Source organism: Equus asinus, chromosome 29, assembly GCF_041296235.1.
Source record: "Equus asinus isolate D_3611 breed Donkey chromosome 29, EquAss-T2T_v2, whole genome shotgun sequence".
Taxonomy (NCBI): Eukaryota; Metazoa; Chordata; class Mammalia; order Perissodactyla; family Equidae; genus Equus; species Equus asinus.
This window is the reverse complement of record NC_091818.1, coordinates 38,799,741-38,823,591: the sequence shown is the minus strand read 5'-3', so window position 1 is coordinate 38,823,591 and position 23,851 is coordinate 38,799,741. Positions and strand designations below refer to the sequence as shown.

Here is a 23,851-nt window from a genome sequence, read left to right as displayed (position 1 = left end):
GATTGTCGCTGAGCTAACTTCTGTGCCAATGTCCTCTATTTTGTATGTGGGTCATTGCCACAGCACGGCTTGATGAGTGATGTGTAAGTCCATGCCCAGGATCTGAACCCACGAACCCTGGGCCGTGGAAGTGGAGTGTGTAAACTTAACCACTACACCACTGGGCTGGCCCCTGATTGGTGTCTTTATAAGAAGAGATTAGGACACAGAGAGAGAGTGCACAAAGATGATGCGAAGAGGGAACAAGAGGGCAGCTGTCTGCAAGCCAAGGAAAGAGGCCTCAGAGGAATCAATTCTGCCTACACCTCAGTCTGGGACTTCCAGTCTCCAGAACTGCAAGAAAATGACTGTCTGTTGTTTAAGCACCCCGGTGTGTGGTATTTTGTTATGGCGGCTGGACTTACTTCCTGCTCATGGCGTTTGATGTACCGGTGGGCCATATCACGTCGCGTCAGACCAAGGAATCTATTTTACAACAAAGGAGGTTGGGAGTGGGCACATGATTGTGACATCTTCTTGTCATACTACATAACCACACCACTCGGAAGCGGTCAGCCTGGCACAGCAATGGAATGGCCTTGGAACGCAGCTCAAACACCAGCTCGCAAGCAGTATCTTATGAGGACGGGGTGCAGTCCCACAGGAGGCTGCATACACTTAAAGTCAATGACTTGTCTATGGTGCTGGGTTCCTGAAAGGTAAATAACTTGGGGTGGAAGCTGGAGTTTCCTCACTTACCATCACTCCCAGTGACCCATCTGGGAAATTGTTCTTGTCCCTGCAACTCTCAGTTCTCTAGGTTGATACTTCTGACTTTCAAAAGGGGGAATGCTTTCTTTCTTTCTTTTTTGCTGAGGAAGATTCACCCTGAGCTAACATCTGTTGCCGATCTTCCTCTATGTTGTATGTCAGCCACCACCACAGCATTGCCACTGATAGACAAGTAGTGGAGGTCCACGCCCAGGAACAGAACCCAGGCCACCAAAGTGGAGCATGCCAAACTTAACCACTAGGCCACCGGGTCGGGCCCAGGAATGCTTTTGCCAGGGGACACAGCAGGAGTCCCACTGAAATATTAACTACAGTTGCCACCTGGCACTTTGGGCACAAAACGGTCTATTTAAGAAACCAAGTAGGGGTCGGCCCAGTGGTGCAGTGGTTAAGTTTGCACGTTCTGCTTCTCCGCGGCCCAGAGTTTGCCAGTTCTGATCCCAGGTGCGGACACGGCACTGCTTGGCAAAAGTCATACTGTGGTAGGTGTCCCACGTATAAAGTAGAGGAAGATGGGCATGGATGTTAGCTCAGGGCCAGTCTTCCTCAGCAAAAAGAGGAGGATTGGCAGTAGTTAGCTCAGGGCTAATCTTCCTCAAAAAAAAAAAACAACAGAAAAAAAGAAACCAAGCAGATCAGCTATTACACCCTTACTATCCACAGGCTGATTCTGGCTTAACCATGGGAGTAGTTTGGCCTGCAAATTAAAACTTTAAAAATGTATTCCCAATATTTAAAAATTTAGGTATTTATCACAAAATCCTCATTTCTGGCAAATTGGAAAGATCTGGCAACACTTGGCTGGGGCTGAAAGCAAGCTCTGGAGTAGGCAACAGCTCCTGGTACACTCATGGACTTAAGGTACTTGTTTGGCTTCTTTTGTTAGGCTTCTCTTCCTTTGACAGATCAGTGTTGATGACTGGCAAAACCGGTAAACCTCGGCCTACTGGCACACCTATTTTTGCAAATAAAGTTTTATTGGAACCAGGGCTGGGATTAAAGTGAGGTGAGGTAGGATTTTTTTTAGCAGTGGTCTGGATTTTTGTTTTTTAAAAATATTGCATTAGAACACTGATCTTGATTGAGTTTTTTGGTGTCCCTATAAATTTCGCAGAGGCCAGTGCATTCCTTGCCTGACCCTAGTCCCCGCCCCCTGAAGGACATACTGAACAACTTAGACTTGATATAATCTATACAGTGGTAAGCAGCTCAATATTTTTGCTTGTTTGTTTTAAGCAGAAGCAAGACCGGGTCAGATCTGCGTTTGGGGGAACACAAGTTCCCACGCCCCAAATCGTGCCCCTGAACTCGCAGCCTCTCCCAGGTTCCCACTGCCAACAGCCCATTTCAGCATCATGTTCTGGCTCCCTCTTTCGCCCCTCAACCACCGACAGGTCCGTCTCCCACCCTCTGCACGTGCGCGCCCCCCGGGAAGGCCCCAGGCACCTGCCTCCCGGGGCGCATCCTCCACCTGCGCTCTGCACAGCCGCTTCCTGCCTCCGTCCAGACCCGAGAGTCGATACCGACACCATCGCTCTGCTCCAGGGGGGCGGAGCTTCCTCATCGGCGCGCTCCGTCTTTGGCTAGTGCTGCCTCGCCCCGGCGACCGTCCAGCGGGAGGCGGAGCGAGTCCAAAATGGCGGCTCTCAGGCTGGCGCGCTCCGTGCTGCTGAGGTTTTGAGGTGGTCGCCAGGGGTCGGGGGGGACGATTTCCCCGCCGCGGGGGCCCCAGAGGATGAATCGGGGGCTCTGCTAAGGTTAGGCGGTGGGGGTGGAGAGCAGTGGCAGCAGGGGCTGCGGTGGAGTCCACGGAGCGGGATGTGCGAGAGTTACTCCAGGTCGTTGTTGAGGGTCTCGGTGGCGCAGATCTGCCAGGCGCTGGGCTGGGACTCGGTGCAACTCAGCGCCTGCCACCTCCTCACGGACGTGCTGCAGCGCTACCTGCAGCAGTTGGGACGGGGCTGCCATCGGTACTCTGAGCTCTGTGAGTACCGGGCTGGGTGCGGGAGGGCTGCCTCTGCCAGTCACGAGTGACACCTCGGGGCTCCCCTGCGCGCTCGCAGCGTCCCCGAGCTGTGGGTCCTTCACCCCCACCCCGAGATCGGGTGTCTTCTCGGCCCCTGACGCCCCTCCACTTCCACTGCCCCTGGAAACTCGAGTCATCCCTCGGGTGCCTCTTCCTCATCCGCTAACTTCCCGCCGCCAGCCGGGAGCCCTGTGTGCGCTCCCGGCTCGTCGCCCTCCCACCCCTTCTCCGATCTGAGATGTGCCTCGGTCTTCCTCCTCGCCTCGCTCTTGCTGCGTGTAGAACCACCTCCACAATGCCTTGCAGCCTCTTCTACTTTGGTCCTATTCCTCCCTTGCCCGCAAACTACTACAACTAGTTGTCACAGGCGCTCCGTCTACCGGCCGTTTCTTACAAGGCTGGCTATTCTTCAGCTCATAACCACACGGACTCGTTGACAGCTCTGCTCCGTTAGGGATGGGGCTGTATCTGTTCACCTCGTAGACAGCATCTCTGCTCACTCTGTCCCAAGGCCAACTTTGTCAGTTTCACTTAGATTAACTTTCACTTACATCTCAGTCATCCATTGATTTCTTTCTGTATGTTTTCATGTCGGTGGTTATGAAGTGTGGTAGAGGGATCATAGGCAATTTATGAGGTCTCCCAGGTAATCTGAGCTACAATACTTAATAGTTTTTAAGTGACCGGTAGTATCTAAGCTGGTGGCATTTAATAATTTGCAATATTTCATAGGAGCCACACATCATCTAACTGATGTGAAGTGTGTGTGTGCGTGGAGGGGAGCCACCCCTCATTTAAATTTCAGGTCATTATTTTTAAGGTGTTACGGTGAAGAACTGGGTGAAGCGTTTCGTAGGATATTTTGTTTTGTTAAAGTGGTTCCTAGACTGGAAAATTGAGACCCCTGGATGCACTTTACTTCTTAAGCCCCAAATTCCATCCCAGCTTCCCCAAATAATCTGTCCATAACACAGAGCCGATCGTGTCGTTCTTAAAAATATTTCAGTTGATTACAGGCTGAAAAATCTAAACTCTTAGGCAGCACTCGCTTCCCTTTCTGAACTAGTATTTTCTGATCTTCTGCCATCCTAATCTACAACCATGCTCAGCTACCTGCCTTTTCCAGAACATTTTAAGCTGTCCATTTCTATATGCATGCTGTTTCCTAGAGTGTCCTTGCCCCCCTGTTCCACCTAGTACCGCTTATATTTTGAGATTCACTTATCACTTGCTTTAGGAAACTCATATTATCTACTCTCTTATTCTGTGTGTATTTCTGTTGTGTTATTTAACACTTTGTTTTGTAATCATCTGTGTGTGTCTCTCACCCTCTCTCCCTTCTCCTCCCCAGGAGACAAATTTATTTGTATTCTGTAACCTAGTATGACGCCATGATATAATAGGCACCCAGGAAATAGTTGTTGAATAAATGAATCAACTGATAACCCACTACCATAATAGCTATTTAATCACTTCACCTTTTGAGTTTTAAAAATGTGTAGTTTTTGAATGCTTGATTTCACTGATACTTCCAATCTAAATTTGGAACTGTCAGGTAACCCTCATTCATTGTTATCTTGAGAGTACCCCACCAGCACACTACTCTCTTGGCTTTTGCTTCTTTTCCCTCCCCATGTGTGGTCCCTGAGTATACTGTTATGGTTATGCACGATCCAGATTGTATTTTTGCTACCATGTTCCTTCAATGAGGACAGATGTTCTGTACCTTTAGGTAATCAAAATATCCCCTGAATACATAGTCACCTTTCCTGTCGTATACACAGAACAAGACTGTGTGCTAGAGCTCCAAGTCACCCCGTATTCCAAAGTCATCAAGTGATCATTGTTATGTGTTAATGTGAACCTCTTTCCTAATTACCCAATTCCTGTGGTCGATTTTCTTGCTTTTAGTGAGAATGCGATTATCAGGTTCATTATTCCCCATTGTGGTCTGGTGAGTTTTTTAAAATGCTAATTCCTGGTATACTTATTAGTTACAGGCTTTTTTTAGATTCTTTTTGGTGTACTATCCTACTTTAAGACTTGAATTCTGTAACCTCAGGTTACCATTATGCAATCTTGTATTCTTTTAAATCCTTTTTGTCTTTTTGACAGACATTTGTTGCATACCACTTATGAACTAAGCACTGTGCTAGGTGTCAGAGACATGAAATTACTTAGGCACAATTTATGCCCCTAGGGTGTGTACAGGGGTGTCCAAATGTCAACAAAAACACACTGATGGTATTTGTTCCCTCTAAAAAAAAATACTCTCAAGTTAAAGCAAGTATTGGAAGTTACTATGAATTCAACAAGTAATACATTTTTAAATTTCCCTAAGGTAATGATTTATCACAGCATTCGGGGCAGATGTCTCTGTGTGTGTTGTCTTAGGTGTGTGTGCATGTGCTGAAAGCGGGTGCTGCACCGTTCAGAATGACTCTTCGAGACTAGTACTCTAACGTAAGAATTGCATGGTCTAGGCAGTAAATGCAAAAGGAATAGGGTAAAGGAGAGATGGATGTGGGCTCTGGGTTCCAGAGCAAGATCTCTTCCCAGGAAAGATGAAATTTGAGTGGAGCTCTGAGGAATGGTTGTTTAAACGGGGAGAACATGCTGGATTAGAGATAGCCAAGTGGGATGAAGCATGATCAGAGTGGCAGTGAGGTGGCCAGCGTGACAGATGTAGCCAGTTCCTGCGGAGCATGTTAGAGGAGACTTAAACAGAGGGAAATCAGGTTCGGGAGGGACTCGGCAGACTGAGAAGTTAAATCATGTGGTAGAAAATGCTGCAGACCCCCGAGGAGGGGAACAGTGTGCGGAAAGTGATAGGTCAAGAAAATTGTACTGTCCATGAAGTGCGAGAGAGGCTCCAGGGGGAGAACTGGAAACTATACTGAGATAGTGATAGTAGGAATAAGGAGAAAGGAAAACTTGCAATCTGAGGCCAAAAAAGGGAGCGGAGAGTACCAGAAGGTCTTGGGTTGACATTGCAAAGCATATGGAGGAATTCTTGATGGTTATATATTTTAGACTGAGAGAATAATAATTCTTTTAACAGGAACAGAAGAGTTGCAATACATGTCATTGTCATTAAGAAAAAGAATGAATATTAATTTTACTTATTCTTTCTTTTTTATACATCCTAGAAGTAACCCATACTTGTAGAAAAGTTCAAATACTCCAGAAATGTTTGAAGTTAGAAGTGAAACTCAGCTTCACCTCTTCCCTTCTCTACACTACAGCTTTCATCCCCTTGAACTGTTAACAGTTGGATGTATATCCTTCCAGAACTTTTCTTTGTGGATGTGAGCAAGCACGTGTCTAATTTTTACAAACTTTGGTTTATTCTTTTTCATTTCGCAGCATGATTTAATTTTAGACATATTGAATTTGAAGTGATCATAAGAGATGTCAGTAAAAAATACTGTAGGCTATTGGAAATTGGGAACTGGAATTCTCATAGAAGTTTTAAAAGATGTAGAGATTTTAAGTTCTGCTAAGGGTAGGCATAGGAGAAACTTCCTTTTCTAAAGACAATCTTGCTGTATGTAACTTTTAATCTTTTTATCTTTATCCATTTTGTATGTAGCCTTCTAATTACATTTAAAATTTATATGTAAATTACCTTTATGATCTAAATCCTTTCTGTAAATATTGTTGAATTTAAAAAATTGATTCAGTGGTATAAGTCATTCAACAAATGCCAGCTGTATGCCAGCCACTGTTTTAGGTTCCAAAGAATCATTATTGCACAATAGAGAAAATGTAATGGACATTTACTTAGCACAACATTCTAGTTATTTGACAAAAAATAATAATGTAATATTTATGGGGCATTTACTTTGTGTCAGCCACTGTCCCAGATGCTGTTGACTGTCTGTAAACTCCTTTGATATTTATTCTGTACCAGCTGATTGTGAGTATGAATTGTTGTGGCCATCTGATTGGTTATCATATCCTATTTAAAATTGACTTTAGGAATCAGCTTTCTAATATTTAAACAATATGGTATTCTATTTAGAAATCTACTAAATTCTTTCCAATAACTAGATCTTACATGTATATAGTATATTTGATTCTGAGCTGTGTATTTACTTGATACTTTTTTCTTAATATTTTAAAAAATCTTCACGGGATTTTCTTAAAATAATTTCCTTTTCTTTTGACTTTGTTTCAGATGGCCGGACAGACCCAATTTTGGATGATGTTGGTGAAGCTTTCCAACTTATGGGGGTTAGTCTTCATGAACTAGAAGACTATATTCACAATATTGAACCTGTCACTTTCCCACATCAAATTCCTTCATTTCCTGTTAGCAAGAACAATGTACTTCAGTTTCCTCAGCCTGGAAGTAAAGATGCAGAGGAAAGAAAAGAATACATTCCTGATTACATGCCACCCATTGTGTCTTCTCAAGAAGGTTTGTAATTTTTTTGTCTGTTTCTTGCTCATATATTTGTAACTATTTTAATGGGTCTTTAATCTTCTTAGTTTTCCCAACTGAATTATATAAAACGCTATGCCAACATATACATTCTAGAAATGCAATCAAAATATTTTCATATTATTTACAAATCATTCTAGTCTTTAAGACAACAAACTTGTGGCTGGCCTCACCAGGCAGAGCCATGGCATAATCAAGGTTATGTCTGATGAGGCATTTATTTCCTTTATCAGTTTTAAGTAGGGGAGAACAGAAGGTGACCACAGAGAGAAGCCTTTCAGTAGACGTAGTGTATGAGAATGGGTGTGAAGTAAATTAGAAAACCTTTGAAACAGAACAATGACAGTAGCTCTTTCCCACCCACCCGCCCCCCTTATTATAAAGGTGAGTTGGATAATGCTAGAAACAGTGAGTGAGTGAACATTCACTAATATCATGCAGATTTATCTCCATTTTTTTATGATGAGTAGAAATGTTTATTGTTTGGTCATACAGAATTTTTATTTATAAAATAATAGCTAATCAGGCACAATAGTCATTGCAGAGTTCATTTCACCTGAATAATTTTACATGTCAATTGTTTAGGTTCGCTACGGTTCTAAAGAGATACATGAGTAATTTGTGGTCCCTAATGCAGGTACAAAATATTTTTTCTTGTAAAAAATGGGAAAGTTGTAATTCAATTTTTTCTTTTTTAAATTCTAAAACTATAAATGTACTTCAGGACAATGCAAATGATGGCAGAAATAACTTTTATTTATAATTTTTTTGTTGATGTACAGTTCAGTGGCATTAAGTACATTCACATTGTTGTACTACCATCACCACCATCCATCTCCAGAACTTTTTCATCTTCCCCAACACTGAAACCATTAAACAATAACTCCCCATACCCGCCCTCCAGCCAGCCCTGGGCAATCACCATTCTGTTTTCTGTCTCTGAATTTGACTACTCTAGGTACCTCATGTAAGTGGAATCTTACTTACCTTGTGTCTGGCTTACTTTACTTAGCATGGTGTCTTCAAGGTTCATCCATGTAGCATGTTTCAGAATTTCCTTCCTTCTTAAGGCTGAATACTATCCTGTTGTATGTATATACCACATTTCGTTATCCTTTCATCCATTGGTGGATATTTGGGTTGTTTCCACCTTTTGGCTCTTCTGAATAATGCTGCTATGAACGTTGGTGTACAAATATTTGTTTGAGTCCCTGCTTTCAATTTCTGGGGGTATATACTCAGAATTGGAATTGTTGGGTCATATGATAATTCTATGTTTAAGTTTTTTGAGGAACAGCCATATTGTTTTCCACAGTGGCTGTACCATTTTGCCTTCCCACCAACAATGCCCCAGGGTTCCAATTTCTTGTAATTCATATCTTACGATCTTCTATTCCACTTTCATAGCTTTTTGGAGTGTTACCTGTTTGTTTCATGTTATCTTTAGACTTGGAATAAGTTGTTTTACAATCTGTGTGTCAGTGTTGCCTCATCTGAAAAACTGGGCAAAAACCGGCCCTACATTGTAGAGCTTGGTTGTGGATTGGCACGTCATCATCAGGTGCTCTGATCTTGGCGTGGTAGCCTCTACTGGACAGTGCTGGAGCTCTTATGAAGTTTGCTGGAAGTGAAGCACTGTACCCATGCCTGTTCGTAGCCGTGATAGGTATGGAAAGAACTTGCTGCACCCTTTTGGAAAGCTCTCATAGTCTGCTGGTTTGAGTCCCTTTGGGAAATAGACTCTGCTTGGCAGCTTAGCACTTCTCTGCTTCTAGTTCTTAGAGATTCAGTTCTGACTGAAGGCAGGAATAAGCGTCGCCAGCGCTTCACACAAGGCATGCCTGGGGTAAATGTTCTTGAACTGAGTTAAATTAAACACTATCTGTAGGGTCTTGCCTGTGGAAGTTCTTTGTTTCTCCTCCTTTCCAGGCCTACTGAGATAATATTAACAGTAGGGCTTGGAAATCTATAGATGCATCTCAATCATCCCCAACTTCCCTTAGTAACTGCTTAAAATTCCGTCTCCTGCCCATCTTTGAATTTATTTGTATGTGTAGCTTTTATTACCTTTGAGGAAATCTTACTCTTTGTGACCTCCACGTAAAGTCAGTCTCTTTAAATCCCTCATTCCTTAGTGTCAGTTTTTGATCTAGAAACCTATATTCGTCGCAACTTCTCTAGACGTATATATATTTACTTTAGGAATATACAGATGCATTTCAGTGTCAGCTTTATCGAAGGAGGGTTTCTTGAGCAGAGGCCTGGTAGCAGCTGGATTGAAGAGAACTCTCTTTTCTCTTAGGTCATGAATGTCACGTAGACCTGGAATTTCCTTCTTTGCTGTTGTCATTAATTATGACTTATTGAGCATCCTAGACATCTTTGTCAAAGTAGTGCTAAGTTAGTCCATGATATATCCTCTTGTACTTTAATTTTTATATGGCTCTGAAATTTTTAGCTGAAAGGCCACTTAGAAGTACACAAAATTTGGAATTGTGCTAAGAAAACATGAATGGTAATCAAATGCTGGGAGAAAGCTTAAGGCAATCCATAGGAGGAAACTGAAGGAAAGACACTAATATAGATAACCACACGTCAGTGATTGTCCGAGTGACAGGTGATTGTGTCTTGTATCAGTGAATGAGACCGGGGTGAAGTTTAACAGACTTCCGTGCAGTGTCAGTTGGCATGTGATTGAACTAGAACTACTGTCTTCTCCGTTTGAAAAATTTTAGTCCATTTTCTCTGTGCCTTTTGGGCCTTTCTAAATCTAACTGTTTTGTGGTTTGCATTCTATTCTGTCTCCTGTTATACTTCCTATTTTATAGTTAAATTGCTTAATATTTGTTTTTTTCTGCCGTTTTTAAAGATTTCGTTTTTCCTTTTTCTCCCCAAAGTCCCCCAGTAATAGTTGTGTATTTTAGTTGTGGGTCCTTCTAGTTGTGCCATGTGGGACGCCACCTCAGCATGGCTTGATGAGCGGTGCCATGTCCACGCCCAGGATCCAAACCAGCAAAACCCTGGGCCGCCGAAGCAGAGTGTGCAAACTTAACCACTCGGCCAAGGGACTGGCCCCTTTTCTGCCGTTTTGAAAAATTTGGACTCAGATGGACATTTGCTTAATCTTAATCCTTGATTCCTGCACAGGCTCATCTTGGTGCATGCATAACCTGCATTTATTCATTTAGAGAGTTATTTAGTTATTTTTAATAATGTAATAAGCCTTAACATGCTCACTGCCCAAAAGGCTAGGACTTTGATAATAATCAACACTTAACCCTTTGCTCCCTCTTGTTTTATTTTTATAGTATGCAAATAATACACAATGAAATTCTCTCAAGCGATATGGTTATCATGTTTAAATACTGCAAGGAAATGTGACTAAGATGTCAGATTTGTATGGGTAGTGAAGCAGAATGAAAAGCAGTTCTGTGATCTTAGATACTGACTTCTGTCTGAAGTGACTACAGTAACTTTTTGAGTTTCTCTTCTGGATCATTTGAAGCAAAAGAAGAATCTTATTTCATTTGAAATTTTATGCAATATAAATTATAAACATTTTAAAAGGAAAATAGCATAACCCTTGAACACTTCTCTTTTCAGCTAACGCTGTGGGTTCTCTAAGGAGCAGAAATATTGCTGATTCGTAAGATAAGCATATGGTTCGTAAGGATGCGATAAGTGGTAGACAGTACAATAAGATGCTCATCAAAGCCTTTTCCCCCTGTTCAGGGAAAGGGTTATAAAATGCAGTTCTGTGGTGACCATTTTTTAATGTAGCCACACAAGTCAACTTAATAAATCACTTGTAGTCTGAGATCTTTCTTTGCATGGGTACAGCATGTTAGAAAGTTCCTAGTATTCTGATTAGTGGTGCGAAGTGTGGTACAGACGTGAACAACTTTGTTGATAACACCTGTTGGCTAAGTTCTTTATTTTCCTTTTATTTGCTTAAGAGCCACAGACAGGACCAGACTTTGGTCATAAAATACTCTTAGCAAAGTACTAATTTTCTAAAGTCATGGGACTACCTTCTTATCACTTGTTCAACTTGGTTCATGTCAAAGAAGCACTAGAATGTCTTCTCCGTGTACCACTAAGTACTCTGGTGAGCGTGTGAGCATGGCAGGCCTGAAGCGGCAGCAGGCTGTAGTGGAAGGAACACGGGCTTCATGGAACCGTTTGGACGTGACTCAGCAGGTTATCGAGTTTATAGTCTTAGCAAGTTACTTTGCCTTTCTGAACTTTATGTTCTTCATCTGTAAAATAGGTATAAGAATCCTACCACATGGGCGATAGTGAGGATTAACTGAGAGATTTTGTAGGACATGTGTATAAAGTAGGACAGTGCTTAACATGTAAGACACAACAGTGAACGTTAGATCTCTTCCCGTTTTGCCTTCCTCCCTCTTAAGGAACTTACTTTTCAATTGAAATACAGTATACATTTATGAGGTATCTCTACTATAAGAATAAATTTAAAACTGTTAATCTTATGCTTAGCAGCTAAGGGAATGCAAACCTAATATCTGGGCTGGGGTAGATGCTTGACTGAGGAGCTATTTGATTATCAGCAGTGTGAACATGGTAGAGGAGGAGGTGATATAGAAGGAATTCTTGCCCATCGTATGTGATTACATGCTTAGAAATGAGACCTCTTTGAAAATATTTTATAAATGCACGTTTTGCTTAGACAGTTACAGTTCTGAAGGCTGGTACCCAGTGTGTTTTATCCAAAAACATTCTCTCCCCGGCTTGCTGTACATATTTTCAGATTCACACCAATAGCATATTTTTTGCTCCCTGTTTTGTTTTGCTGAAGAATGCCTGAAAATAGTATACTACACTAAAGTCCTTGTTTGGTTCTCAGAGGGAAGCCACTAGATCACTGGTCTGTGAGGGTCTTCTAAGTCGTCCATTGATTGGTCCAAAATATTTGCATGAGAAAGAAAAGAGAAATAGAAACCATTTCCTCTGCTTTACTTATTGCAGAAAGCTTACCAACGTCAACTTAACAAACTTGGTAAAGATACTGTGATATTGCTACTTCTAAGAAATTTTAAGTAGACTTTATTTTTTTGAATAGTTTTAGATATACAGAAAAATTGAGAAGATAGTACAGAGAGTTCCCTTATTTCTTGTACCCTATTTCCCCTATTATTAGTATCTTACGTTAGTATGGTACATTTGTTATAGTTAATGAGCCAGTACTGATACATTATTAACTAAAGTCCCTTATCTTTAGTTTTTAACTAAAGTCCTTTTTCTGTTCCAGGATCCCATTCAGGATGCTTGTTACATTAGTTGTCATGTCTTCTTGGGCTCCTGTTGGCTGTGACAGTTTCTCAGACTTTCCTTGTTTTTGATGACCTTGACAGTTTTGAGGAGTTACAGAATGCCTCTCTATTGGAATTTGTCTGAGGTTTTTCTCGTGGTCAGGCTGGGGTTACGAGTTTTTGGGGAGGAAGGCCACAGGGGAAAAGTGCCATTTTGCTCGCATCATAGTAAGGGTCCGTGCTATCACCACGATTTATCACAGTGGATGTTGACCCCGATCACCTTGCCAGGTGGTGTTTGTCAGGTTTCTCCACTGTAAAGTGACTCTCTTTTCCCCCTTCCCACACTGTCCTCTTTGGAAAGAGGGCACTGTGCGCAGCCCACACTGGAGGACTGGCAAGTTATGCATCCCCTCTTTGAAAGCAGAGTATCTCCATAAATTAAACTCTTCTGCAGAAATTATTTAGATTTTTCTCTTCTCCAGGGGTTCCTATTTTTATTATGAAGCCGTTTTACAAAATGAGCACTTACAGGTTTAAAATAATTAAGAAAAGTAACACAACATGTTGGAAAAAAATTGAATATTGCCCAAGTATATTAAGTATAAAATGAAAGATCCTCCTCCCTTTCCCCATACTCCCATTTCCAAAGAGTGGCCTTATTTGACAGGTGTGAATCCTTCTAGATCTTTCAGCGTGCAACATTTTCACCCCCTTTGACTCAAGAATCTGCGTCCCCTTCAATACCTACTATTCATTCCTCAGGCTGCTGCAGTGTGGCTTCTGCCCCCATCCTTTTCTTGAAATAGCTCTCACGGGGAGCATCAGTTACCCCAGAATTGGCTGACCTAAAGGAAATTTTTATCCTTACCGATCTTCTTTTTGGGGGCTTATAGCTTAGTGAGTTATTATAAGGCAAATAAGTTTTTAATCACCTTCCAGTTCAAGACGTAAAACTTTACCAACTACCCCAGAAGCCCTGCCCTGTGCCCAGCCCCGACCACAGCCTCTCCTTCCTCCCTCCAAAAATAACCACTATTCTAACTTTTTAGAGATTACTTCTTTGCTTTTCTTTTATCTTTTATCAGCCAAATGTGTATCTGTGGACATTTTAGTTTAATTTCTTCACACACACAACCCCTTTTCTTACTTCACATGTCGTTTAATTCTCTTAGAATCTACAGGTCCCCCCCACAACCTTGCCCCCATCAAATGCCTTTCTTTTTCTTATACTGTATTTGTTGAAGACTCTGGGTCGTTTGATTTACAGGATTTCCCCCAGTCTGGATTTTGCTGACTCTGTACCCCTGGTGCAGTTCAATGTGTTTCTTGCAAATTGGCACAAGAATCTGAGGCTTGATTAGACTCCAGTTCAGTACCTTTGGCAAGGTATACGTAGTGTTATGTTCCTTCATCAGGAGGCTAATAATGTCTGGTTTTCACTTTTTTTGGTATTAGCTGCAAGGCAATGATATTCTATCATTTTGTTTTTATTTCATTCTTTAGTTGGAATAATTTTTATTAAAAAATCATTTCCCTCATCCACTATTTAGTTACTTAGCGGTACAGTTCATATAGGGAAAGCAGGATGAATGCTTGACTCTTTCATTTTGCATACCCAGTTTTCAAAATTATGAACTGTCCTTGTCATCCATAGGTGACTTATTAGTGTTTAAAAAATCTATCATATGAACTCATAGATTGAAACATGTTTGATAGGTTTCTTTCATTATAATTATTACCCCTCATTGCAACTCAGATTGTCCCAGCTTTGGCCGGTGGCAGCTTCTTCAGTCTGGCTTCTGAGTCCTGTTGACATGACGCTGGTAGTGTTTGATAGCGTACTTGCTATCTGCTGTATCAAAGTGTTTTAGGGTCATCCTGTGTATTCTTGTGCCACAGTTGGAATCAATCATTTTTCCAAGGAGCCCTGGCTTCTTGGGAAATGGCATTTCAATTCCACGGTCTGGGCGCTTGGGGTACTTATTACAACTGGGTCAGTCATTGTTTCTAGGCAATAAGTAAATAAATATTTATGCTCATGTATATGCATATAGGTGCATGTAGATGGGTGGTTAGACAGACAGGTAACAGATAGGGTATCTGAGGAGTTCAGACAAATATTTAGAATTCAAATTCAGGACTATCGGATTTTTGCTTTTTATTTACATCAGTAAATACTTTCGTCCATAACAAGAATTCTGGTTCCCAAGGATAAAGTGATAGAATTAGAATATTCCAAAATTACTCATCAGCCATATCCTAGACTACTCATACAGTATTAATACTGATCCTGTCATTCATGATTACTGAAACTGGTGAACAAACTTTTTTTTGCTATGCTGTCCTATTACCCCAATTTTCTGTGATTGTCCTCTGTTCAAATTGTCAGATCATATAGCTACTTCCTTTAGGTCTGTCACCTGATTTCTGAGTTTTTCTAATTTTGATTTATGTTCATATCTTTTAGACCATTTTAAAATAATACTGGAACATTACAGTTTTCATCTGTTTTTTGAGGATTGTTTGTTGTATAGTTTCATTGTCTATAGGGATGTTATTTTGGTATTTAATCTCCTTTTTCTTGTAGAAGATGTGTCTGTGAATGTCGTTTTTCTGACCATCCAGAAGGAGGTTCAGGGTGGTGGTTCTAACTTTACACTGCTCCCTCTTCGGTTGCTTTGTGTAATGTTCAAAAGTCGGGTGCTTGCTTTCTGAGGTATTCTGTCTCTACTTTCTCCCTCCACTTTGATCTGGGTCTTTTCTTTCCTTAACGCCACTTTTCCTTTTCCTTTTCTGCTCAGCTGTGATTCTCATCCCAGCAGGTTTCTTCTCAGTAGGCTCTCTCCTGGAGAGGGCACCGAAGGGTCGGGTTTGAAAGCTCAGGGGTGAGTCTTGGGCCCCTTGAGATCTCACTCAGGCTCCAGTTACTCCCCTGTTCTGGAAGAAGTGAGGCCATTCTCAGCCTCAGCACACTTCTCACGTGGGCTGCCAGGCTTTCAGTGAACACCTGCTGGCTTTTTGAGGTTCTCCTCTTTCGAGCCGGTCTCCGCATCGCTTCTCCCCACTTGCACCCGCACAGATGGTTCGTACTCAGGGCTGGTGGCTCTTGGTGGTTGGTTCTCATCCCGTATATTTTGGTGTCAGTGGGTATACTTTGTCACCTCACTGTGTGAGTTGCTCTGTTTTTATGTGGCATTTTGGGAAGATCCAAAAACCTTTCCACAGCTGCCACTTTCTTCCCAGGATTCCCTTCCCTGAACCTTCCTGATGCCTTTATCACTGTTGGGCACTCCTTTTGTTCAGTGACGTCGTGCTCTCTTAATCCTCCTTGTATGACTAATTCGTTCCCTGTGCCTTTCAGGGCTTGTCTTCCATGGCTCTTTTACTTCTAGAATGTTGGTGCTCCTGAAATTTTATTCTTTTCTTTTTAAGTTTTTGAATTTATTTTATTTAATTGATTAATTTATTTTGGTGAGAAAAATTGGCCCTGAGCCAACATCCATTACCAGTCCTCGTCTTTTTGCTTGAGGAAGATTGTTGGTAAGCTAACATCTATGCCAGTCTTCCTCTATTTTGTATGTGGGATGCCGCCACAGCATGGCTTGATGAGCGGTATGGTGTGCAGATCTGCACCCAGGATCTGAACCTGTGAACCCCAGGCCACTGAAGCAGAGTGTGCACACTTACCCACTATGCCACTGGGCTGACTCCCCCAATTTTATACTTAATCTATTACTTTTCTTACTTTCTACAGTTTCAGTGTGTGATCTTATCTATTCTCATGGTTTCAACTATCCTCTGTATATGATGATGCCCCAAACCATGCCTTTCAGACTCTGTGTCCGGTTGCCAGTTGGCCATTTGCACATTTCCCACAGGCAGCTCAAATGCGTATGTCAAAGCTGCACACATTCTCTTACCCTTAATACACCTGTGTCACCTGTTTCACTTGGTGGCACCATCTCCTGCCCAGTCCCTTAAGCTGGAAATGTGAGAGTTGTCTTTGACCCCTTCCCTCATCCTGTTCCTGCATTCCCCATGGCCGTGTCTGCTAATTGTGTTTCCAAAACATTTCTAAAATACTAGCGCCCCCATTCCCTTTGTTTAAACCTTATCCCTTGCCTCAACTATCCTTGTCTTCCATGATACGTTGTTAAATAAAAAGTAAGTGTATTCCTAGCGTAAAACCCTTTATTCACTTCCCACAGCCTAAAGCAGCCTTTGTTTCTCAAGGAAACCAGAAAGGTCTATGGAGAGCAATTTCTTTTTTTCATTGAAAATAAAAATAGCTTTAATCATTCTAGAGAAATGATGTTTCTTCTTACAACTTAGATTACAGACTAAATGAATAGAAGAATGTTAATGAGGAAATTTGTACTGCTTTTCAGTCACTAAAATATTAATATTTATGGGGCCAGCCCGGTGGCGCAGCGGTTAAGTTCACACATTCCACTTCTCGGTGCCCCGGGGTTTGCAGGTTCGGATCCCGGGTGTGGACATGGCACCGCTTGGCACGCCATGCTGTGGTAGGCGTCCCACGTATAAAGTAGAGGAAGATGGGCACGGATGTTAGCTCGGGGCCAGTCTTCCTCAGCAAAAAGAGGAGGATTGGCAGTAGTTAGCTCACGGCTAATCTTCCTCAAAAAAGAAAGAAATAAAATATTAATATTTACGTTTGTTTGAAAATAGAAATATAAAAGCAGCCTTGAGATCATTAATCCTTGATATCACATGGTGTTTTCAAATGCACTGTCTCATTTAGTCTTGAAACAGCCCTAAAAGCAGGTACTGTTATCATTCCTACTTATAGAAGGAGTAGTGGAAGTTCAAAAAAAATGGGTGCACTAACCAGCCTGTGATACATTGTGATTTGGGAGCAGAGCTGGAGTAGAATTTGCTTGATTGTTTTCGGTGCTGCATTTATGGGTCCCCACTGTGTGTCCAGTCCTACGCAAGGGCCCTGAATTGAAGGTAGAGAGATGAGTAAGATGTCCTCCCTCCCTGTTTCGGCTTTGTTCTGTGGTGGTTGGAAATCTCTGTGGAGGCAGGACTTTCCTAAGAGGAGCAGTGCCATCGTCACGCCGGTGTTCTTAGTGGACAGGCTTGCAGAATGCTGCTGGCCCCAGTCCAGGCTCACACCTAGCCCCTCTGTGAGCGTGTTGCCACCCCTCCCTTGACCCTCTCATACCCTTCCCCCTCGTCTCCCTGCGGGGCTGGAGGGTCTGGGCAAAGTGTATTCTGTGCATCCAAGGTAGTTGCCTGGAGGCATTGTGTTGTTTGTTTTTCTTAATCCTGCAGCATCTGAGCCAAGAGGTTGCGTCTGAAATGATATCAAGGACTGATGCGCACTGACTTGCTTGTGATGTTCAGTACAGATTTCTTGGCATAAACCTATAGGGCCCTCCAGGATGAGACTTCTGCCCTCATTGCTTCAGGCTTTAATCTCCATAATCATTAACTTGCTTATGTTTCCCCGAAGGAACTGTGTGCCTTCGGATCTTTACTCAGGCTAGGCTGATTTGGAGTTCCCCCTGCAGCCATACTCTGGGCGCCCATGTGATCTATATCTCTACCATCGACTTAATATATCTTGTTATGACCACTGGTTTCATTTGTCTCCAGAATTTACACTTGTCTTGCTTCCTCTTTAAATCCCATGCTCATTCTTCATTCTACCTTTTATTACAGAAAGCCTAAAGTCCTGTCACTCTACCTGAGAGGTGAATTCAGGGCACAGAGGAGGTTACTGACTGCTGTCCTTAGGGAATTTGTTCAGAATGTTGGGGAAGCTGTCTCCAGAAGTAACTTCTCCAAAGTAACACAGCTGTTAAAGTGACCGAAATGACAGGCCCACATTGCTTAGTCTCAGCCCAGCATCCTTTGCATCATTCATTACCTGGTATTATTCTCAGAGTACAGGTTTACCTTGTGACTCTTCAAGTTTTTTTCTTTTCCTTTCACATTGACTTCTTCAATGCAGTTGCTTAAAAAAAAATCATATTTTGATAACATCTTATTTGATTCTTTTATTCATGTTACTTTTTCTCATTGTTCTCCTTGGAAATGGGTTTTTTAACTACAGCGTAAGAATTAAATTAGATTTTAAAAATATATATATAGGTGTCTTTGCTTTGCATTCAAAGCAGCAAAATTAGCCCTTAAGTAGAGGTATATACATTATACCAGCATTCACAGATAGGATAGACTACAATTTATGGTCAGCTTTGCTAAAATTCTCTTTCCTACTGAAATAATTTTCCTTTAATCTGTCTGGGTTTATAAAAATAAGAACACATTTGCAATGTTATAATAAAATAGTTTTTATGTTTCTAAATCAAGAAACATACCGAATGCCTTAGAAAAATTAAGTATTTTGCTGTTTTACTTACTACAACCACCAAATTACTGTATTTTCCCCTTCCAGGCATCCAGAACACACAAAAAAATCTTATTTTTTTCCAAATTTTAAAGTTTCCAGAAGTTTAACGTTTCTCTTATCCACGATTATATGTTTTTGGAAGATTTCCCCCACGTGCGCATGTGTGTATGTGTGTTGGGGGTGAAGGAAGTTGAGGAAGAGGGCAATAAATGTTACATGGTTGACTTGGCATAAGACCCCAAAGTTAATGTTTTTGTTATAAATGAGGATTTATTCTGTCTTGCTTTCCTGAACTTGAATCTTCTCTGGGACAGTGGAGTATTGTGTTTTATTTAACCAACTACTTACTATAGCTACATAGAGCTTTCCTATTTCAGATAAATAATATCAAGTTATTTGCTTCGTTTACAATGCTTATAAATCTTGTGCCGTTGGCCTAAAGGGAGGTTCAAACTCATTTTTCGTTCATTCACCAAGTAGCGATGGAGAGCCTGCTGTGTGCCAGGCAGGCTGCTTGTTTCTGGAGATGCAGACATGAACAAAACAGGAAGGGCTGTCTTTGCCTCCCTGGAGCTTCCAGTCTACATGGAAAGAAAGAGTAGACTAATATTCGTATATGATTTTGAAGTGTTGTTTGGGATAGTTACCTGGTGTGCTAAGTAATGAGGGAATCAATGGGTATTTTTTAAGTAGCTGTGATAAGATATTAGAGTAGTAAATTCTGGTGGTATTGAGAAGGCTGGACTCGAGAGAGAGAAGACCCTTGGAAAAGGGTCCTGATAGAGCTTGTGGCAGTTGTCCAGGAGAGAGATGATGGGGCCTGAGTTCTGACTGGTGAAGAGGTACAGAGGAAGCGCCAGATGTGAGAGAAGTTGAATGGACAGGATTTGGTGACAGATAAGTTACAGAGAATCTGATAGAGGAGCCAAAGTTTCAAGCTTGGGAGACTGGGTGGGTAATCTAAATAACTAAATATTCAGATCTTAAACAGACTGGCCTAGTCTAGGGTTAAAGTTTAGAAGGAACCTTACTTATATCCCTCAGGCAATGCTCTAGCATAACCTTTTATTTATTTTTTAAAAAGAGGAATCAGGTAGATTGCAGATTATATAATCTGGCATGAACCTGGGACCCAGGGCAGACTGTTGCTTGTTAAGGGCAGCAGATGCACTTTCTTTAAAAAAGGCCAGGTTTAGGCCAGCCCCATGGTGTTGTGGTTAAGTTTGGCGTGCTCTGCTTTGGGCAGCCTGGGTTCGCGGGTTCAGATCCCAGGCGCAGACCTACACCACTTGTCGGCTGTGCTGAGGGGGTGACCCACATACAAAATAGAGGAAGCTTGGCACAGATGTTAGCTCAGGGTCAGTTTTCCTCACCAAAAAAAGGGCCAGGTTTACCTACTGTTGTTGTTATTGCTATTATTACTAGTTTAAATCTAGAGTGTCCACTCTGTGCCAGGCACCATGCCCCATGTTGGGGGCACAAAGCCTCTCCTTTCATTGGCCTCATGCTGTAGCGAGTATATTTAAGGATGGTCCTGTTTGTCACTGTAGGACACTGAATTATCCTTTGTGTTCTTAGAACAGAAATTCTGGAACACACCTAACATTAGTTTTGTTATAAAAGATTAAAGATTAACCTTTAGTTTATTAGTTTAGGGCTTAAAGTTACATATAGCATTTGTACAGGGATGCCTGATGTTCGCTTTAGTCATGTGACCAAAAATGTATAGCTTGGTATTTCATTGAAGAATGACAATTGAAAGCCATGTTTTTACTTTCTCCCAAATGTGGTATGCCTCCTCTTTCCTCTCCCAAGCCCTAGTCCCGTTGTAAAACGGGAATATAGCCTCCGTGGGATTGTTGTTATAACCGAATGAGATATATGTTATCTGTTATTATGGGTCTGTGATATGGTCTTCTGAGAGCAGGCCCACCTTCGCAGTTTGTTCCTGAGAATCTCAGCAGCAGGTCTAATGGTTGTCATTGCATTGTCTCCTGAAGAAACACAGCCCAGTAACTGTCCACATCTGTAATAGTGCACACGCTCTTCTTTCTAATGGGGAAGTTCTGCTTTGGTGTGAAAAGTGCTTGGCACAGAGTGGGACTCAGTTCTCGTCTACTTAGAGGATTTTCCTGCATTCTGGTTACATGAGGTACCGTTTCACCTTTCTCGTGTACACTGCACTTCCAGCTGGCTCAGGTTCACGGGCTCTCGCCCTGAGGACCGTGGCATAACTCAAAACAAAGTGAAGGTGTGTGTGAATGTGCAAGTCGTCTTGGCCAGATGTGTGCAGTTATTTAAATGTCTGTCTGTCTCTTCCATTGTCTTTTGGTGATAGACTTTAGTTTTACCGACCCACTTTTAGTTAGCTTTCAGTTAACTTTTTCTAACCCTTAGACATATTTAAGAATTTCTATTTTAGGTAATACTTAAATGTAGTTGTTTGCATCTAATTTTACCACAGAAAAGAAGCAATCCTTTCTCTTTTTTTGGTGAGCATTGTGATGTTATGTTACAGTGTTGATTAATTGTTGATATTTTGTGCTAATATGCTGCCATGTGCACAGTTAACACTCATTAATTGATTATTTCTCCTTCATGTAATCAGACTTAGTGTCAATTTATAATTCACTTTTATCAAGTATTACGGAGAAAACATATAATGTTTAAATATTCTCTGCTGATTTGTAATAGTTAATTATCATCCATTTTATTCTTGCTGGAGACTTCAAATTCTGCAGTCTAAACAAGACTGATTTCTTTTATAATGTGAAAGTGATTATAGTTCAGTAGGTGGCAGTCTTTCCTCTTCTGTAGTGTTAATGAATATCCAATTAAATGCCAAAAAGTGTTTTCAAAGTCTTAAGGAAAAGCATACAAGTTAAATCGTTGATGGCTTGTTTTAGAAAGAAAGGTAACAATTTTGTTAATTTAGCTTCTATTGAACATTATTTGTTGGAATAGTTACATATAAATATGTCTGATATTTACTTTCCTTAAGGAGACTTTCGTATTTAGAAAAGAATTCCTTTTATCATTTAGCAAAGGCCTGTTATCCTTTTTGAAACTCTAGATTTTCTTTTCAAAAATTTGCAATTATTATCCATTAATATCTACTTTTTCTTGCGTGTTTTGATTTTTAAACATTATCTTCATTATCTTCCCATTAGAAGATACTTTAAACATAAATACATTTTCTGCTTTCGAACATAAGTTTTCCTTATTTTTCAGTGTGCCCATCCCTTTTTTATTTGTGAAGGGAATATTTGGTTTGTTGAAATAGTTAATACAATTTGCTTTTACTCTTTTTATTCAACATTATTTATGTTCTGCTTTTTTAACTTAATGTTTTTGTTGTATGTTTTCCCTGTTCCTATGTATATTATATTTACTATTTTTTTTTAAAGATTTTATTTTTCCTTTTTCTCCCCAAAGCACCCCAACATAGTTGTGTATTTTCAGTTGTGGGTCCTTCTAGTTGTGGCATGTGGGACGCCGCCTCAGCATGGCTTGATGAGCAGTGCCATGTCCGCACCCAGGATCTGAACTGGTGAAACCCTGGGCTGCTGAAGTGGAGCACGAAAACTTAACCACTTGGCCACGGGACGGCCCCCTATATTTACTATATTTTTAAGAATGTATCATAATTTACTTAGACATTCTTTTATTTTGGGACACTTTTAATGCTCTTAAATATTATAATATTGCATCAATATCTTTGTGCATATGTATTTTTTTAATATTATTTCCTTATGAGAAATTCCCAGGGTAGAAGTTTTTAGGTCAAAGGTGTAAAAACACGTTTGTGGTTTTTAGCATGTATTACACATTGCTTTCCAAAAGAATTCTATCATTTTATGATGCCATAATGAATGTCTGATTATATCAATATCCTAGCAGTCTCGCTGGAATTGAATTTCCAACTATAATTTTTGTTTTTTACAAACTTAGATTAAACACATTTTAAGAGGAGGCATTTTGTTTTAATTTTTTTAGTTGTACTTTGGGAGCTAAAAAAAAAAATCTCCCACTGGCACATAAGCACTGTTTGTATTGTGATGTAGGTCTTCAAGTCTGTGTATGTATATATGCATGTGTATGCACACATGCTAACTTTAACATGGTTCAATTACACCATATAATTTTATATACTGTATTTTTAAATTTAGTTAACTCACCTACATATGCTAGCTATTATAGCTTCTGTGTGCTAGACAGTGGTAGGTGCAGGAGCAAACAGGAAATGTATAAAATAGACTTAAATGATTTGGTTTGGGTGATTCTGTTAGTCATGATAGGGTGTGCATAAGCAAGAATATGTTTGCAAGAGGATTTCAGGATGGGTATAATGCAAGTTTGTTGACTATTTTGGTTTGAAATACTTAGCGACTCTCCGTGTGTACCTCATAGCAATTAGCTGTTCAGATATAGAATGATGGTTGAGAGGTCTTGTCTGGAATAAAGATGAAGAGTATTATTCCGTGTTGCTGTATATTCTTTGTAGCCATCATTTTACATGGCTGTATGATAGGCCATCCCTTGGTCTTGAAGATTTAGGCCTCTTCTGATTTTTGATTTATATGAATACCACTGCAATAAATATTCTTATTCACACAGTTTTCTTAATATTTCAGATTATGTCTTATGATTTAAAAAGTTTAAAAAGTTTGATTACTGAGTTAAAGAGTATGAAACTTTAAAAATTTTTAATAAAATTTCTTTAAGTTTTTTTTGGAGGAAGATTAGCCCTGAGCTAACTTCTGCCGCCAATCTTCCTCTTTTTTTGCTGAGGAAGGCTGGCCCTGAGCTAACATCTGTGCCCATCTTCCTCTACTTTATATGTGGGACGCCTACCACAGCATGGCTTGTCATGTGGTGTCATGCCTGCACCTGGGATCCGAACTGACGAACCCCAGGCCACCAAAGTGGAACGTGTGCACTTAACCTCT

The 23,851-nt window shown here is 40.9% G+C and overlaps 1 protein-coding gene across 3 annotated transcripts in view; it reads left to right on the top strand.

The window, feature by feature from the left end:
* Nucleotides 1-2,381: 2,381 nt before the first annotated feature.
* Nucleotides 2,382-23,851, top strand: part of TAF3 (TATA-box binding protein associated factor 3) — a 185,273-nt gene continuing 163,803 nt past the window's right edge. For 2 of the 3 annotated variants that reach the window (XR_011499222.1, XM_014841310.3), the window contains exons 1-2: nt 2,382-2,755; nt 6,978-7,220. Coding sequence is in view for 2 of the 3 variants with exons in the window: in XM_014841310.3 (XP_014696796.3) it covers nt 2,590-2,755; nt 6,978-7,220 (409 nt within the window). In the remaining variant the exon portion in view is untranslated. The remainder of the gene's footprint in view (nt 2,756-6,977; nt 7,221-23,851) is intronic. The other variant, XM_044762096.2, reaches the window with a different exon arrangement.